Raw genomic sequence first — 18,580 nt, 5'->3', positions numbered from 1 at the left:
ACCTGGGTTTGGTTTCCTGCTGCACTCCAGGACTTTTGTTTGACCTTGAGCAAGCCATTCTAGGGCTAGATCCACAAAGGAACTGATGTACCTAGGACCCAGCTGCCACTTTAAGCACCTAAATCCAAAATATAGATCGTCCAACCCCCTGCTCAGCTGCCAAATAACTCTGCAGATGCCTACATTCCATAGGTGCTTAAGTTTCTGCAGGTAAAGTCCTCTCGGCACCTAGATTTCTGCTGGTGAGCATGAGCAAAGCCACCTAAGTCTTGATGCGGCTGAGCCATTCAGCACCTGAAGGCCCTGACTGGGCAGGTATTCTCCGAGACCACCTTGGAGCATGTCTAGCAGATCAGGCCCTGCACAAAATGCCACAGAGGAAGAGTGATTTATTTCAGTATTTGATGTAAAGTGGAAAAGCTTCAACAGGAGAGATTGCGAGAGCCCCAGGCCCAAAATGCCCAGTGAGTAGGACACTCACCTGGGAAGTGGGGGAGCTGCATTTAATTCCCTGCTACGAGTCAGACAGACTTACCTGGGTCTCTTACTTACCTACCACTAGGAGTTTTGAGTGCTCAGACCTATGGAAATCAGGTCACTTAGATTTAACCACTGAGCTATTGGGCACAGGGGCACCTCCTACACCATTTTTTGTGAGAAAGGCCTGGCCTGCCTTTCTCTGGCCTCCAGGGTAGAGCCGTGCAAATAATCAACTTTTTTGGTTCAAAGGCAGAACAAAAAATTAAGGAAAAAAATGTTTTGGGTCAAACAAAATGCTTTGTTTCATTCTCAAGGGTGGTTTTTTTTGGAGGGGGGAAGGGGACCTTTTAAAGCAATTAAATAAAAATTTGAAGTAAAATTCTCAATGAAAAGTTGTTTCCAATCTAAAAGTCAGCATTCCAGTTCAAAAATGCCAGAATGAAATGTTTCTGCTTTGTTGGGATTTTATTTATTTTTACCCAAAAGAGAGCATGGCATTAGAGCAGACCGCTGAGCTTTCCAATCATCCTTCCGACCCATAAACTCATTGACTCAGGTTAGTGTCACGGGTTATCACTTGGATTAAAATGGGCGGGGAGGGTGCTTAAATATGTGTTAGATCCTGAGTTGCACCTGCAGGACACTGTAGTGGCCACAGCGAAGAGCACTTTATCTGCACCTGGTAAGACAAGTGTGACCTTTTCTCCAATACTGACCATGCCACAGTTATCCCGACCTTTGTCATCTCAAAATTAGATTGCTGTAAAATGCTGTACATGGCACTATACCTTGAAACCATTCAGAAACTGAAGCTAGTGAAAAATGCTGCAGCCCAGGTAAGTGGAATTTCATGCTGGGAACACATAAGACCCGTGCTCCGCGATATTCACTGGTGTCCAATAAGCTTCAGAGTGGAATTAAAGGTGTTGATTTTAATCTATAAAACCCTAAACGGAACCTGGTTACCTGAGCAACTGCCTCTCTCCCTAGGACACACTGCCACAGCTGAGGTCACCAGAGGCACGGGAACACCCTCGGTATACAGGAGCGGTAGCCGCTGGCAGGATGTCGTCCAGGCAGGGTTCTTGGTTTTGGAACTTGCTCCCTGCCTTTGTCCCCCAGACTCCAGTTTTGTTACTCTTCTAGGCATGCGGCAAAGCCCCTAGTTTCTCCTTCATTAAGGATGTTGGGGGAGGGGGACTTAGGCAGATCTATTTATGGGCAGTCCTTTAGTCATGTTCATGTTATGGTTTTTAATGCGTGGGGTTGGTACCTGGAACACTGGCTGACGCCTATGTTGCATCTTAAAGTTTTGAATACATAGATGACCAGACCAACATGCTTACCAGTTTACTTTTGCTCCCTCATGTGGATCTACAATTTATTTTGTGCATTGGGCAACTAGTGAAAAGGTTGTGCACAACTGCACTTGTGCACTGGATGTCACTTGCAATTGCCTGTTTTACCTAAGATAGGTAAAGGCCCAACTTCTTGATAGTATGTAACCCTTCTGCCAGGTGGAGCCAGCAGTAACCGGGCAGCAGCAACCTCGCTGCCTCTCCAGCCACTCATTCGCCAGCCGACTGTCAGTCACCTTCTGCTGCCACCTGCCTCTCTGCTGTGACCTCTGCAGATCAGTCTCTTAGTGATTTTCAGCTCTTTGCAGGCTGGGGAGAGACACTGCCCCATCTCAAGTGATTTCAGCTCTCAATGATAGAGCATTTAAAATAACAAAAGAGGCTCCTAATGAAGCCTACTTAGCTCTTTCTTTGAACACTGGGGAGGAACAGGTTAAACCAACCCAGGGGAACCTTTGGGGAGAGTCTACAATCCTTCGGGCTAGGACACCTGTCCCCACCCTTCTTACCTTCCCAGGGCTCTGGCACTCGAGCCCCTGGCTTAACAAGATCCTTTCAGCTGAGGGTGACCCCCTCATTTGGCAAAGGTTAAGCATAGTTCTGCTCCCCTTTATTCATACAATAATAACAACATTGGTAACAGCATTTCACTACCCTGCATTCAGTACTAAAGTGATTTGTAACCAAATACCAGCCAAAGTTGATTACTTTGATCAATACACCACTCTATCTGCTGGATATGTCAGCAGAGTAGGTGTGTTCATGTAAATACAGTTTGCTCTTGAAGTCTCTCCCCCTCCCAGCTAGCTGTCAGGGAAGAATTCATTCAGACCCTACTTACAGCTATAACCAACAATGTCCAGGAATTGATATTGCTAATAGCTGATGGTTGAGAAAGTGATTCTGATTATTGCTACAGGACCATGGGGACAGTGTACTTCCAATGCTTCAAGTGCAGTAGTCTAACATCCTTTTCCAGCTTTGCCTTCATTTTATTACACTCTATTTGTTGTCCATATTGCCAGTCCCAGTACATTCCCCCCCATATAGCATAAAACCAGACAAGACCAAAAGATTCAGCAATCATTTCTGGACGACGGGGAGAGAACAGATTTAATAAAAGATACGAAGTTGGAATTATGGATCTGTTGCAAGAATGAGAATCTGTAATGTTTGTATCTTTGAACAATGTGTACATTTCCATTATTTACATCTTGCCAGCTGATTCTCCTGCCTGATCAATCTTTGTTCTTTACACAGGAGAAGCAATACTTTTCTTTTCCTGGAGAGCTCCTTATGAGGATGTTAAAAATGATGATTCTACCCCTCATTACTTCGAGGTAAGAACAACCCTCTTACTTTAAGAATAAAAAGTCATGTTTATGAAATTGTGCTGAGGAAATGTATTTACAGGAGCCAAGCCATCCTCTTTACAAAGCCTCATGGAGGGAGACACTCAGATCCTGAACCCACCCTCTAACCAAGGAGCAGTAGATTGTGCATTGACGTTGTAACATATATATTGATATTAATTCAGGCATGACTTATAAGAAGCACATTTGTGCCCATTTTTAAGTATGCTGTAACAAACTCCAACAGGCGGTTTACTTAATGAAAGTACTTCACCCCGCTCCTGCCTGAAGGGGATAAAGCAGCCCTGGAGAGGGCTGCAGCGGGGGAAAAGCCAGGCTGATTGGGAGAAGCAGCCACAGGTGGGGCCATGCCCCAATCAGGCCACAGCCGGCCCTATAAGAGGGCTGAGGGTCAGAGGCTAAAAAAAACCATTCTCTCTAGCTTCCCTGAGAGAGGAGGACCTGGCTGCCTGGGAAGCTGAGAAGGGTACCTAGGGTGGAGCAGTGCTGGGGAAGGGCAGAGGGACCAACACAGCCACACCACCACTGCATACATTGATGAAGCATGACAGATAGAAATGTAATCATTGTAAGATTTCACTTTTTACTTGAATTGAAAACCCCTGTATATGTAAGATATACTACTGCCTTGGAAGATTCTCTCTAATCTTTGGTTCCAGTTAGTACTGTTCATCTAAATGAGTTTCATGTTTGCCTTTTGTCATCTATGCACACAGCCATCCAGTGACCGTACAAGGTGGATATTTATCTAAGGGTCTGATCTCGCAAAAACTTATGCAGATGAATAGTCCCAGTCAGTTTGTACAATTACTGAAATGCCTGAGGGCATGTCTACATTGCAAAATTATGTCAACCTATGTTACCTCTGCATGCAGCCGCTGCAGTAATTAAATCACTTTTGCTTGTCCACACTACGCTCCTTGTATCGGTGGTGCGTGTCCTCACCAGAAGCGCTTGTCCCGATTATACTGTCAGTGTGGGGCATTGTGGGGTGGCTTCTGAAAGCCAGTAACAGTCCATGTCAGCAACGCACTGTCAACACTGACACTGAGTTGACCTGACTACTTTGACATGGACTCTTCACCTCTCACGGAGGTGGAGTTATTAAGTCAGCACAGCGGGGCAGTTACGTTGGCGGGAATGAAATTTTAGTGTAGACACTTACATAGTTAGGTCAACGTAATCTGTGTCATAGACCAGGCCTGAATGTTTGCAGGAGCAGGGCCAAGATTACAGAAATAATTACAGCGCGTGCCAGCTCTGCTAAAGTTCAGGTAGAGAAGACCTTTCTGTTTAAAGGCTGACTTTTTAAAGTTCTTTGCAATATAGCAGGAACAGTGAATGCCATACCTAAAGCAAGTTTCCTTTCTTACCCCCTATTTTCAGTTGCTCCTATCTTTCTGAAATTTTCACTCTTTAGGGTGAAACTTCCCAGACTCTGGGAAAAAATTTCAAAATTGCCACAGTGACTTGCGTAATGTCTTCAACTCCAAAACATCCAAGTCACTAATTAATTAATTTTATTTGTCTTCCGGTTTTGGATTTCATAAATTCACATTTTTTAGCTTTTCTCTAAACAAGGGCTAGAAATTTACTTTTCTTTTATAATGAAAACTGAGATTATCAGGTAATGACATGATTCCAGCAGCTGAATCTGTAAGAAAGGCAGCAAATATTATGCGAGTCAGCAATACTGCTTCTGCTTTTGAAGATGTTGCTCTCTGTCTCTGCGGTAGCCTTTGGTTAATTTAGAGTGTAAATTGTACCAGTCACTAATAAGTGTTTCTTTACTCGGGCAGCTATGTAAATTTATTATAGGAAATGAGATTGGTGGAGCACACATCGAGACTTTGAGTTTTATTTCATTCAGAGAAGTCTAATTGAAATAATAGAAAAGTAAGATAGAGCAAGACAGGTATTACAAAACGACCCACTACTTTCCCCCCCGACCCCTCCGGATAGTGTGTGCTTACAATCTTATGGCTTGTATAGGCCAGAACAATTCCCAGAGCTGACGTACTTACAACCTCATAGTGACTTGTAACAGCAAAGGCAGAAGAAAAAGTAAGTGGAGATCTTCACAAGTGGAAATGACATTTGGGCTTCCGCCTGCTTATTATTCCAATGAGCCCAACTAAAGGGTGGGCGTATATCTTATTTTATCCCCTTTTTTCCGTACACTCACACATAGGGTGACCAGATGTCCCGTTTTTATGGGGACAGTCCTGGTTTTGGGGACTTTTTCTTATATAGGCGCCAATTACCCCTCACCGCCTGTTCTGATTTTTCACAGTTGCTATCTGGTCACCCTACCCACATGTCTGGGGACCATATTGAAATTTGTTTCCCGCCTCCTGTCCATGTATGGCTGTCTGTCAAACCATAATTGGGATTCTGATCATTGCCCCAAGCTATTTGTGTCAATAAGTTTCCAACACATGAATGTGGTTAGCCCTCTCGGGTACATTTGCCTAAGAATCCCCGAGAAAGTTGTTTGCAAACATAAATTGTTCTTTGTGATTTGCTTGTTTATCACAAGATCCATGTTGCAGAAATCCCTATAACCTTAGTGAAATCCTTACGCTAACTCTCATTGCTTAACTGCTAGACTTTGCTAAGCCTTAACCAAACTTATTGCAAAGCCTGTCCAAAACATTAATGTATAGTAAAGTGGCCACCTACTTTTGTTACAGCTTTAAATGCTCATATTAAGCATTTTGGCATTTAAACTCTGCTTTAATTCCAAATAGCCCCCTTTAAATATCAGGTCAGTGGTCAAAGGTCAACACTGATGTAGTGCGCCTCCTTTGATTGTACTGGGCCCTGACCAAGCCCGGTCTCCACCTCTGCCCCCCTCACATTGGACTGGTAGAGATTAATTTATACTGCTGAGCATTGTTCACACGTTTCTGCCCTTGTGAGGAATGTTTTCTGCACAGGTACACAGCAAACATATTCGGTGCTAGCACTTTGTTTGCACAACTCTACCTTCAGTCCTCAGCAGCCTCTGGGAGGGAGTCCTGAATGATCATTGTTGGAATGGCAGTGACGCCTGTATTTAGGTTCTGTATCATTTTCCATAATAAACGTTTTGTTCTGACTATTTTTTAAGAGAATGGATGTCTCCATGTTTACATCAGGAGCTTGAAATTAGACAGGGAGTTAATCTTGGGGCCTTTTGCTCTTCCCATGAAAAATCCACCCAGATTTGGTCAAGTTATAAACTACCAAAATCGCTGTTTCCTATCCGTGTTTTCCTTAGTAGAGTTTGCTGCAGGCTTGCTGCTAAAATAGTGGGGGGAAATAGTATGTGATCATGTAATTAAAAACGCCTCATAATTCATATACACAAGGGGACAGAATTAAGGCTACACAGGAAACCATAATTCTGGTATTTCCTAACTTTTGAGTGCTTGACTTGGCAATCATAATGTTCTTTTAACAGGTTTTTTAAAAAAGTAATAGCATATATGCACCAGGGGATACATTTAAGCTACTTTTGCAAGCCAAAACTCAGTTAAAGATGAGGAAAGTTTGAAAGTGTGTTTGAATGGAGCTCAGCTAGTACCAAAACCCAAGAGTACGCTTATTTTACAAAAATTCATCATCTTTTTAAAATACCCAAATGTTAGAATGTCTGGAAATGAACAGGGCTGGCTGGAAAAGAAGAATTACATTTCACCAAAAATGTGAGGTTTTGATGCAGAATGAACACAAGACCTTTTGAAATTGTTCATGACAAAAACCAGAGAAAGTTTCCTGATTCAGAGCTGAGACTTGAACCTAGGTCCAATCAACAGGTTATAGTCAGTCTCTGTAATGCTTTCTTAATGTCTCCTGGTGGAGCTGTTCCATATTGTAAAAAGAATTAAATATCATAGAATATCAGGGTTGGAAGGGACCTCAGGAGGTCATCTAGTCCAACCCCCTGCTCAAAGCAGGACCAATTCCATTGGATCTAGGGTGACCAGACAGCAAGTGTGAAAAATCGGGACAGGGGGTGGCGGGTAATAGGAGCCTATATAAGAAAAAGACCCAAAAATCGGGACTGTCCCTATAAAATTGGGACATCTGGTCACCCTAATTGGATCAGAGCATAAAAAACTAACTCTACCACCCAGTGGGTAGGGCACTCATTGAGGTGTGGATCTGAGCTTTTTAATGTGGCACAGATGTTTGTACTGACAGCACAGAATTGCATTGCACAGGTCTTAAGGGGGTAGCTGTGGGTTTTGGCAGCTAGGTGGGGAGCAATTGGGGCTTTTGGCACATCAGAAGGCAGGGGAGGGGAATTGGGTTTCAGAATTAAGCCCCATTGAGATGAGAGGAAACAGTGCACTGCTCTGAGCTACTGTTTCAGGCAGCCCCTGAGCGACATATGTTTTGCCGACATAAGTGGTAGTGTAGACATGGCCTGAGGCTCTGGCTACACCACTGTAGTGCTTCAGTAAATGTAGCCACTTACTACAGCGATGAGATTGTAGTAGTCTACTTCCTTGAGAGGCAGTAGCTAGGTTGATGGAACAATTCGTCTGCACTGGGGGTTAGTTGGTGTAACAGTGTCTCTCAGGGGTGTGAAACGTCGCTCTGGAGATGTAACTGTTCGGTGTAGACCAGCCCTGAGTGTACAAGGAGTTTGGACGGGTAAAAACAAGCCCATTGGGAGAGCTCAAAAAAGGCTTTTGCAGAATTCAGAAACATTCAGTTTTCCTGTAACCCAAGATGAGCTCAGGCACACGGACATTCCAGACTGCCTCTGGCAGCGGCGACTCGGGGTAGGTGCACGGAGGGCCAAGTGCCCCTCCAGCAAGGTCAAGTGCCCCCAGCAGCCAGGCTGGGCAGGGAAAGGAAGGGGCAGGGGCAGAGCCAGAAGGGAAGAGGCAGGGCCAGAGCCTCTCCTCTTCCAACCACGCTGCCCAGTGCAGCGGCTGCCCGGGAGAGCACCTGGCTGTGGCAGCAGTAGGCTGCCCGCCGCCCAGGCTCAGCTTCTGGGGACAGGAGCTGACTCTGAGCATGCCTTGGAGGGGACGGGGGGAGCTCCGACTCGCTCAGCCGCTGTCCTGTATGCCAAGCCTGCTGCCGCAGTCAGACACTCTCCCAGGCAGCCGCTGCGCTGCACTGGGCAGCATCCAGGAGTGGCTCCAGGAAGAGCCAGGGGGGAGCCAGCGCAGCAGGAGAACAGAGAGCCCCCCCCCCGGGTAACGTGGGATTGGGAGGGGACGGGGAGAGCGCAGGGGCCCCGAGCTGGGGGTGGGGCGGGGAGGAGTCACGTGGGAAGGTCACGTGTCCTCCCCTTTGTGTCCCTCCCAAGAGTCACCTATTGACCAGGGAATGGGATCCCTCCTGACTCGGATACTTTTCTGATGATAGGCAGCACCAGCTGCCTCAGAAGAAGGTGCAAGAAACCTGTTGTATTCATTTCAGTGGAATAAATGGACGCAGGCAGTCAAAGATGCTCACCTGACCCTGTCACTGTACAACACTAAGTTTTAAACCAAGTGTGGGGTTCTGAGTACAGAGACCTCAACTGGCTTAGTCCCATGGAACACACGACTAAACACCTCTCTGGCCTTTTATTAAAGATCGAGAAAAAGAAGGAAAAACAGCTAAAGCCTTCAAAATGTAAAGTATTGAGTAAGGCTTTGAGCAACAACCCTTCTTCCTTTCCCTTAACTGTCGAGTTTTTAGAAGGACAAAAACCCGTGCCTGGCAGTCTGTCTCTTAGATGTATGCAGTGTAGCTGTAGCCGTGTCAGGCCCGGGACATTAGAGAGACAAGGTGTACCTCACCCACCTGATCTCGCTAGCCTTTTAGATGGATTAAAAGTGGTCATAAGTTTCCTGGTTTGGGGCGCGTGAGAGAGAAAAAAATAGTTGAGATGAGCTGGAGCTGTTGCTGCTGCTGCTACTGTTAAAGTCCGATCCCATTTCCTAGAAAATAAAACAATGGAACCCAAAAGGGGAGAGAAAAGAACAGCTCTGAGAGAAAATGCAGCTTCTCTCTTACTTGCATCCTTATTGCTGGAGAAACGCGGGCATGGCCCACGGTCTGATCAGCTGCTCTGAGACCTGGCAAACCTGCACCAGTACCGGGCTGCTCAGGTTATTGCTTTTAGCTGCCTTTTTGTTTACAGGCTTACAGCAGTGTTGCAAAATATAGTCTTGGCCCCCGATTTAGTATTACCCACAAATACCATCCATCTTATTGAACGTGGACTTTTTAACAAGTGTCTGTGTCTGTGTGTGTGGGCTGGGAAGATTGTTTGGTTTGTGGATGGAGGGGTAAGAGGGGCCCCCAAATGTTCCTGCTTAGGCCTCCCATGGGCTAGCACCACCTCCGATGGCAGCCAGGCTGGGGAAGCTTGCTCCTTCCAGTCCTCCCGCTTCTGAGCCAACCGTTGTCCTGATTCCACCCCCCAAAGTCTTTTCTTTTAAGGCCCCAAAGGGAGTGGTGGGCAGATAGCCCAGCCCTTCATTCTTTTGTCCACCAATTAGGCCTAATTTCTGACACACCAATTTTGGTCCATTGCTTTCTGGCCCCACATGTCTCTTCTTTACCAGGCAGGATTTTAACACAGTCCTTGGATTCTAGCAGTTGGCCTTTGCGTTTGGACTCCCTTTCCCACCTTTTTCCATTAACATTTATTGTTACCCATTATTGTGACATTCTAGGAAGTTCCACTCATAGCTGAGCTCCCAATTAGGGTAAATTTGTAGGCCCAACTATTACAAAAACCTGGACAAGTGACATTTATGGAATAACCTGCCTTTGGGGGAAGTTTGGATTATGCCCTGAAGCAGACAGGCTCACTTTCTAATAAATTCTCTGTCCTATCCCATGTAAGTGGGGGTGTTCTTATTATTCATTACAGAGGCGCCGTCTTTCTGTGTTCCTGGGGGGTGCTCCACCCCAAGCCCCACCCCCACTCAACCCCAATCTCCCACTCCCACCCCACCTCTTCCCGCCCCAACTCCACCACCGCCCTGCCTCTTCCTGCCCCCACCACATCCCCACCCCACCCCCACCCCACCTCTTCCCACCCCCGATCTGCCCCCGCCCCTGAACACGCCCCACCCTCGCTCCTCCCCCTCCTCCCCAGTGCCTCCTGCACGCTGCTGAACAGCTGATCGCAGCAGATGGGAGGCGTTGGGAGAGAGAGGGAGCAGCTGATGGATGGGGCCTGCTGGCAGGCAGGAGGTGCTGGGGGGAGAGGGAGGAGCTGATTGGGGGGGGCTGCTAGTGAGTGTTTCTGTGGGTGCTCCAGCCCCAGAGCACCCACAGAGTCGGCGCCTATGATTCATTAAATGTCTAATCCCTTCTTTTTAATCCTACTGAATACTTGGCATCAGTGATATCTTGTGCCAATTAGTTCTACAGGATTTTTAAAATCCACTTAAAATTTGTTGCCTTTCAATTACACTGACTGTCTCATTTATGAGTCATAGACCATTATGATCATCTAGTCTGACTTCCTGCATAACACAGGCTGGAGAATCTGAGCAGGTAAATAGGAACTCATGGATTACTTTATCTAATCCTCTGTCATGTCACTGCTTATTTCTCTTGTCTCTGAGGCCTCATATGAAGTCTCTCCAGGATTCTAACCATTTTTGTTGCCCATTTCAAATGGCGTGACCAGCGTTGGACATGGAGTCCCAGGGGAAGCCTCCCAGTGATTGATATAATGGCTGACACGATGCTGGTTTCAGCATAACGGAAGCTAACACCTTGTCCAGCCCTGTGCACTGAGCAGATGGTTGAGCTCAGTGAGCTTAAGTGGATTGGAGTTCAGGACCTTGGCAGGTGGCAAGCACCCTGCAGATCTAATGGGCAGTGCGGGCTCTGCTGGGGCAAGCACCACGTGGAGCTGGTGACTCGGGCGGTCTCTGCCAGAGACATGTCTTGTGCAGTTCAGTTGTGAGAGTTCACTGAATGTGTTCTTTTCTCTTTCAGCCTGATGTCTGGCCTGGCCACCATGGACTCCAAGGCCTGTGGGAAGATGGGGTTGATCACACTCATCTATTATCTTTGGACGACATTCATGGCTGTGACTGTTGGGATTGTGCTTGTGATCAACATTGATCCAGGTGCTGCTGCCCAAAAGGAGGAGTATACCGTAGGCAAAGTGGTGTTGAGTTCTGCAGATGCCTTACTGGATTTAATCAGGTACTCTCTAGCAGCTTTCTGGACTAGCCCTGATTTTATAACGACAGGTCCTGTTTTATTGTTTACAGCCAAGTTCGTCACACTGTACATGAGTTCACATGAGCTTTTAACAAGATTAACGTCTCAAAGAACATTTAAGAAGAAATTGGTCAAATTCAGCCCTGGAGTAAGTGGGTACAACTTCCCCAGAGTGGACTTGTTCACACGACAACTGACTCTGACTGCAATCCATGCAGCAACTTAGGTGCCTAAACCCCTCTGTGCAACACCATAACGATCCACAGAACTCCTGCTCAGCTGCTGCTTAACCCTGTAGGCACCTAAACTCCCTCAGCACCTCAATTTCTGCGGTAAAAGTTCCCTAGCCAGTAGACACCCAAATTTTAGACTGTGGGGCGTGCATGCTGCTGCCTCTCTCTAGGCATCCGGACGCCTGTCTCCTGCCCTAAGCCCCAGAACAAGTCATGAATGGGGGAGACAGGCATTCGGCTCCCTAAGTTGTGTGCAGAGCCCGATCTGTATGTGGTCTCTGAGCAGGTCTACTGGATCTGGTCCCATTCAAAATCTGGCTGGAGGAGGAGGTGGTGGCAGTGGTACTGACCCACCTTATAACCTTTAGCCCAGTAGTTAGCACACTCGCTTGGGGTGTGGCAACCCCAGGTTCAATCCCCCTCTCTGCCAGTGGAGTGAAAGGATTTGAAGAGGGGCATCCCACCTCTCAGAATGGTGTGCTATCCACTGAGCTGGGGATGTTGTGAGGTGGAGTCCCTGAAGCTGTTCCACTGTGGATCAATCACGAAAGAGTGACTGGAGGAAGGGACTGGACCCCCCCCAGGATCTTGCACCTTGGGGCCCGAACCACCAGGCCACAGAGTCATTTCCAGTCTCTCTGGCCCCATGGCCATTCCACTGTGGATAAACACTTAGTTATTGGCGGGGAAGGTAGGGGGAGTGCAAGAGACGCACTCTAGTCCAGTGGTTGGGCACCCAGCCGGGATGGGGGAGACCCCTGTTCAGATCCTGGCAGTGGTGGATTGGTCAACAGGCCCCGGCCAAGTGGGGGGCTCTGGAAAAATGGGCACCCCTGTGCCCTGACCTACTCCTGCCAGGGAGCAGGAGAAGCTCCCGCGCCCTGACCCCATTTCCCCAGCAGGAGCACGGGGAGGGGGGCCCCCACTTGCTCTGGCCCAGGGCCCTACACATCTGTAATCCACCTCTGGATCCTGGTTCCCCTCTGACAGAGAGGGGGGAGCTGAACCTGGACCTCCCACATCCCAGGTGAGCGCTGCAAGCACCACCTGCTCCCCCTGCAGAGATGTGTGGGTCCAAGAGACTGGCTCCAGGCTGGGGCATTGCCCAGACCCTGGAACTCTGGGTCACCTCCCTCCCATTCATCATGTAGGAACCGAGGCACCTAACCCAGGCTTTGTGAGCCCAGTGTTGTGCCTGTGATTTTCTAGGTGCCCAAAAGTTAGGTGCTGTGACACTCGGTATTGCAAAGTCTACAGCCTTTCGTGGATCCCACCCCAGGTGTCTACGGTCAGTGAAGTGAGGGGGATCTGCTCTTCCCCAGCTGCCACCGAGAAGTCACTCCCTCAGCTCCAGCCTTCTGCTTTCTCCTTACTCGCCACGGGCAGGGGGCCCTGCGACGAATGCAGCAGGAGTGAGCCCCAACAAAGTCAGTTAATTCTTCCCTTCCCCCCAACACCCCCCATCAACTCATCATCTCCCGCACATGCATGCACTGAGTCAGCTGCCCTCCCTCTCCTGAGAAATACCCCTGTGGCCACTCTGGGTCTTGGGCACCCTGGCCACCATCTTCCTTCCACTCTAGCAAGGGCTCTGAGTGGCTTGTCTCTGGCAGCCAGGCAGGAGTGAACAATTACAGAGTCCAGCCAGTGACATGAAAGGAGCAGGTTATTAAGCGCTCAATTAATTCTGAAACGTAGAGAAATAGTTTGTATGCCATGTAGTTGTAGCCCAGGATATTAGCGAGACTTGGTGGGTGAGGGAATATCTTTTATTGAATCAACTTCTGGTGGTGAGAGAGAGACAAGCTTTTGAGACACAGGGTATGTCTACACTACGGGATTAATCCGAATTTAGATAATTCGAATTTGGGAAACAGGTTGTATAAATTCGATTGTCGGCTGCATACGGGCTGGTACTGGCTTCTTACTGGTATGCTGTACCGGCCTGTACCAGTCCACTTTCACCCTTGCCCCTCCCCCCCCATCCCGTGACGGCACTGTGGCGCGGGAAAGTTACCCTTAATGGTGCAAGAAACAAAGCAGCTCTCCCAAGGAACCTGCGGCAGCGGATTGCCCAGTATCTCCACGAGAGTTTCCTGGAATCTCTGAGGCAGATTCCCGTGACGTGACGGAGTCAATCAACACCCTGTTCCGCTGCTCAGACTAGGCATATGGTGGTACCTGCATCATACAGACACAAGCCTGCTTTCTGCAACCCTCCTGCCCCCAACAACTCGCTTCAGCGATTCCCCAAATCAAAGCCACTTACCAGGGGCCTCCTCTCCTGTTTGCGCTTCGCCAACATCCAACAGCTGTGACTGGCTAGCCTCCTCCAGGGTAGAAAAGAGCTCCTGACCGCATGCATCTCTGGCCTCTCAGTCATCCTCTGCCTCTGGTTCCCCCTCCCCCTCTTCATCCAAGATTGCCTTCTCCTGGCTCGGTCCACTCTTGACTGGCACATGAGCCAACAAAGTATCCACAGGGGCCTTCGCAGTGGAGGTGGGGTCGCCACCGAGTATCACGTCCAGCTCTTTGTAAAACTGGCAACTCATGGGCGCAACACCAGAGCAGCGATTTACCTCCCGCGCCTTGTGGTAGGCGTTCCGCAGCTCCTTCACTTTGACCCTGCACTGCAGTGTGTCCTGGTCATGGCCCCTTTCTGTCATGCATCGTAAAATCTGTTCGGAGGTATCATAATTCCTATGGCTGGAGCACAGTGGGGACTGGACAGCCTCCTCTCCCCAAATGCCGATGAGGTCCAGCAGCTCGGCATTGCTCCAAGCGGGGGATCGCCTGGTGCGTGGAGCAGACATGGCCACTTGGAAAGATAGGCTGAGATCACTGCACGCATCACCTAGCAAACAGGAAGGGGACTTTCAAATTTGCAAAGGAATGTACGGGGTGGGGCTGCTGGTTGCTCACCTGAGGGCAGGGCAGTAGAGTTCAAACCGATGGCCAGAGAGGTGAGAACAGGCATTGTGGGACACGTCCTGGAGGCCAATGGCAGCGCTGTAATCACCACGGTGTCTACACTGGCACCCCAGCGCTGTAGCCCCGGCACAGAAAGCTCTACGCCTCTCGTCGGGGTGGGTTTTTTAGAGCGCTGCATCTGCGCAGTTTCCGCGCACTAAGTGGCTGGGCAGTGTGTAACCTCGGGAGTTACAGCGCTCAAAGCTGCTTTACTGCGCACAAACTTGCCAGTGTAGACAGGGCCTAAATCCAGTGTCTCTTGTCAGTCCGTGATTTTTAGTGTGTAGCAGAGTAATGAATTTAAGCTCCCAGGCTCGCCTTTTGAAAGTGTTGTGCAGGTTTCCTTTGAAGATAAGGATTGATAGGTCAGACATAGAGTGATCACTTTGTGAAAAGTGTTCACCCCCAGGGGATGGGGTGTTTTTGTCTTTTATCATTTTCCTGTGAGAGTTCATTCGAGAGTGTAGTGATTGTCTGGTTTCACCCACACAGTTGTTTTCGGGGCATTTTTAGTGCACTGGATGAGGTACACTCCATGTTGTGATAGGCATGTGTAGGATCCATAGATCTTGAAAGCTGTGTTGTGGGGGGTGTTGATCATTGTAGCAGTGGAGAGATGTCTGCAGGTTTTGCATCTGTTGTTCTGGCAGGGTCTGGTGCTGCTTTGAGTTGGTGGGGACCTTGCAGTGTGTTTGCAGGTCAGAAGTGGGGGTTCAGGAAAATTTTCTCTCAGGATGGGGTCCCCATCAAATATGGGTTGTAGTTGTTTGATGATACCCTATATGAGTTCCAGACTGGGGTGGTAGGTGACAACTAGGGGCGTGGGGTCAGAAGGGGTTTTATTTCTGTATTGAAGCAGGTTTGCTCAAGGCATTTGGGTGGCACATTCCATGATGCAATCTACCTCTCTGGTGGAATGCCCTTGTTTGGTGAAGGTGGTTTCAAGCATGTTAAGGTATGTATCCCAGACGTTCTCCTCAGAGCATATCCTGTGGTATGTGAGTGCCTGGCTGCAAAGAACAGATTTCTTGGTGGGTTTGGGGTGGTTACTGGACATGTGAAGATAGGTGTGGTGATCGAGGGTTTCTTGTATATAGTTGTCTGTAGGATTCCATTGTTGAAGCTGATTGTGGTGTCCAGGAAGTTGATGCTAGTGTGGGAGTGTCCCAGAGAGAGTTTAATGGACGGGTGGTGGTTGTTGAAGTTGTGGTGAAAATCTGTGAGGGGGTTTAAGTCTGTCCAGAGGATGAAAATATTGATGTATCTCAGGTATATCATTTTTTTGTGGTGTATTTGTCCAGAAATTCTTCTTCAAGGTGGCCCATGAAGAGGTTGGCATATTGGGGAGCCATCCTAGTACCCAGAGCTGCTCCCATGGTTTGGACAAAGTGTTTGTTGTTGAATGTAAAATTGGGTGAGGATGAAATGGATGAGTTTGGTGATGTGTTTGGGGTGGATCTCTGAGGGACGTCCATTGTCATGTAGATATTTGAGGCAGGCAGCAATGCTGTCATTGTGAGGGATGTTGGTGTACAGGGAAGTGACATCGGTGGTGGCAAGGATGGTGTTCTGAGGCAGGCTGCTAATGTTGTAGAGTTTCTGGAGGAAGCCTGTTGTGTCCTGGAGGAAGCTGGCCCTTTGTGTGGGGAGTGGCTTGAGGTGTGAAGGTCACTAGGGTGCGTTCATGGGGATGAGTTTGTAGAGGTTCTCTTGGAGTTGTTTGGGGAAGAATTTGATGATGTCCTTAAATTCCTGGGTGAATTGTGGTGTAGGCTCTCTTTTGAGTTCTTTATAGTAGTTGGTGTCAGAGAGTTGTCAGTTGGCCTCGTTAACATAATCACCACAGTTGAGGACTACAGTGGCGGCCCTTTTGCTGGTTCAATCACTATCTGGTGGTTAGATTTCAGGGACTGTATGGCTGTCCTCTTGGCGGTGGAGAGATTATGGTGGATGGCAAACAGGTTCTCAGAAATACAACATTAGCTTCTGGGTTTACATAATTGGCTCAGCAGCCGTGTTATCACTTGATTTTTCAATCCCATTTCCACTCCTGCTTTAAACTTGGAAAGGGGGCAGTAGAATCAGTCGAACTGAATGAGCATGAGCCATAATGTACTTTACTCGCCTTAATTCTCTGAATGTTAATCCTGCAAAGAGGCTCTCCACTTTCTTTTCAAGCTCATGAGGCTGATTCATTCCTGTCTCATTCATTTCTTACAGAAATATGTTTCCTTCTAACCTGATTGAGGCTTCATTCCAGCAGGTGAGTTCCCTTGATCCTGAGCTCCTAAGTCACCTCTCAGCTCCTGAGAACAATGAGAACAGCCTCATGGGGACGGGTCACATGGGCAGCCCGGTGGGCTTGGATGGCTCTCTCAATATCAGTGATTAGCACCTTTCACTGTAGGAGCCTGCCCAGGAAGAAGCGCCCCCCTCCCCCCCCATACTCACTCACAGTGACTGTGGCTCGTCACAAGGGTGGATCCCGTTTCGTGGCGCATGGTTGGAAGCTTCAACTCAGCCACGTGTGCTGGGGCTGCACATGTGCCCTGGCAAGGCTTAGAGCCCTCCTGGCTGGGAGGCTGCATGGTTGGGGGGAGGGGGGTCCCTTGCTGGTGATATGTCGTTTCCTCCCCAGACTCAGCTTCCGTACACCTGGGGAGTTAAAAATGAAAAGGCTCCCCACTAGAACGAGCCTAGGGCCAGATTTCCCGAAGACCCCGGGGCTCAGCTCCTTTGGAAATCTGGCCATTAATGCTGCTCTGAACTGAGCTCCTATTGCTACCAGACGGCAGAGCCTGCAGGGAAAGGGCGAACGGCAGAGCTTCCGCCTCTTGTCCAGACTCGCCATCCCCACCCTGAGGGGCATGTTGGGGTGGGGGTGTGGAATCACCAGGAGGTAGAGGGGCAGGAAGCTGAGAGGAGGAACTGGCCTTTGGGGTGGAGGGTGGAGAGCCAGGATGTGGGGAAGAGAGCCTGGGGAGAAGGGTGAGAAAGGAAGAGTGAGAAGGCCTGAGAGGGAGAATGGATGGGGACTGGAGGGGGGAGGGAGAATGAGCCGCTCTGTGGGTGCAGGGGGAGGCCTAGGGGAAGGAGGCTGCATGTGTGGTGGGGAGGGGAGAGAGTCTGGGAGGGGGAGGGAAGGCAGAATGGCACGTGTGGATTTTGCAGGGTGGAGGCTGTGTAACAAGGACCACGTGGATTGGGTAGAGGGAGCCAGCATCAGGTACCAGCCTATTCCAGGCGAATGTGCACCTGTGGTTTGTGTTTACTGGATCTTCCCAGGGAGGCAGTAATCGGGGGGTGGAGGGAAGAGCCTGGTTTTGGGGGTATGAGGCTGAAGAACGCATGTGAGAGACAGTGAAGGTGGGGAGAGCCCAGGGCGATTGGAATGTGGAACACCAGAGGGGGAAAAACCTGAAGAGGAAGAGAGAAGGAAAAGAGAACAACTGTTCCACAACCAAGAAAAGTGGGATAGAGCAAGAAATAGACTGAAAAAGTCAGGGGAAAATAGGGTTACCATTCGTCCGGATTCCCCCGGACATGTCCGGCTTTTTGAGCTAAAAGTAGCGTCTGGGGGGAATTTGTAAATGTCTGGACTTCCCCCCCCCATGCAGAGCGCGTGCGGCTGACAGGGCAGCCGGCTGGATGGTGCCACTTACATGGGGCTCTGACAGCCAGAGAGAGCCCCTCCTCCCCCTGCAGCAGAGATCCCTCCCTCCCTCCCTGCATTCACAGATCGCCTCCGGCAGTCTGGAGCTCCTCCCCCGCTCCTCCGCCCCTGCCAGCCAGCCTGCCGGGACGAACGGCTCCGGCCGTTCCTGAGCAAGTTCACAGAGACATTAGGCGAAGGCCAACAACATGGGGGCCAGGGGGTCGGAGAAGGGGCAGGGAGGTTCTGGAGGGGACAGTCAAGAGACGGGGGGGGGTCGGGAGTTCGGGGGGGCTTTCTGGGGGTGGGGATGTGGATAAGGTTTTGGGC

At 49.1% G+C, this 18,580-nt stretch overlaps 1 protein-coding gene across 1 annotated transcript; it reads left to right on the top strand.

Moving 5' to 3' along the window:
• Window positions 1-1,256: 1,256 nt before the first annotated feature.
• Window positions 1,257-16,861, top strand: LOC113408156 (excitatory amino acid transporter 5-like; the record flags this gene model as incomplete). The annotated part of the gene is made up of 4 exons (XM_026660958.1): window positions 1,257-1,316; window positions 3,099-3,178; window positions 11,165-11,377; window positions 16,819-16,861. Coding segments are annotated over exons 1-4 (396 nt in total), but the record flags the coding sequence as incomplete, so codon positions are not given.
• Window positions 16,862-18,580: the final 1,719 nt, after the last annotated feature.

Source organism: Terrapene carolina, unplaced genomic scaffold, assembly GCF_002925995.2.
Source record: "Terrapene carolina triunguis isolate 2854851 unplaced genomic scaffold, T_m_triunguis-2.0 Scaffold902, whole genome shotgun sequence".
NCBI classification, from domain to species: Eukaryota; Metazoa; Chordata; order Testudines; family Emydidae; genus Terrapene; species Terrapene triunguis.
Note: the sequence above shows the minus strand (reverse complement) of the source record. Positions and strands in the feature narration are given on the sequence as shown.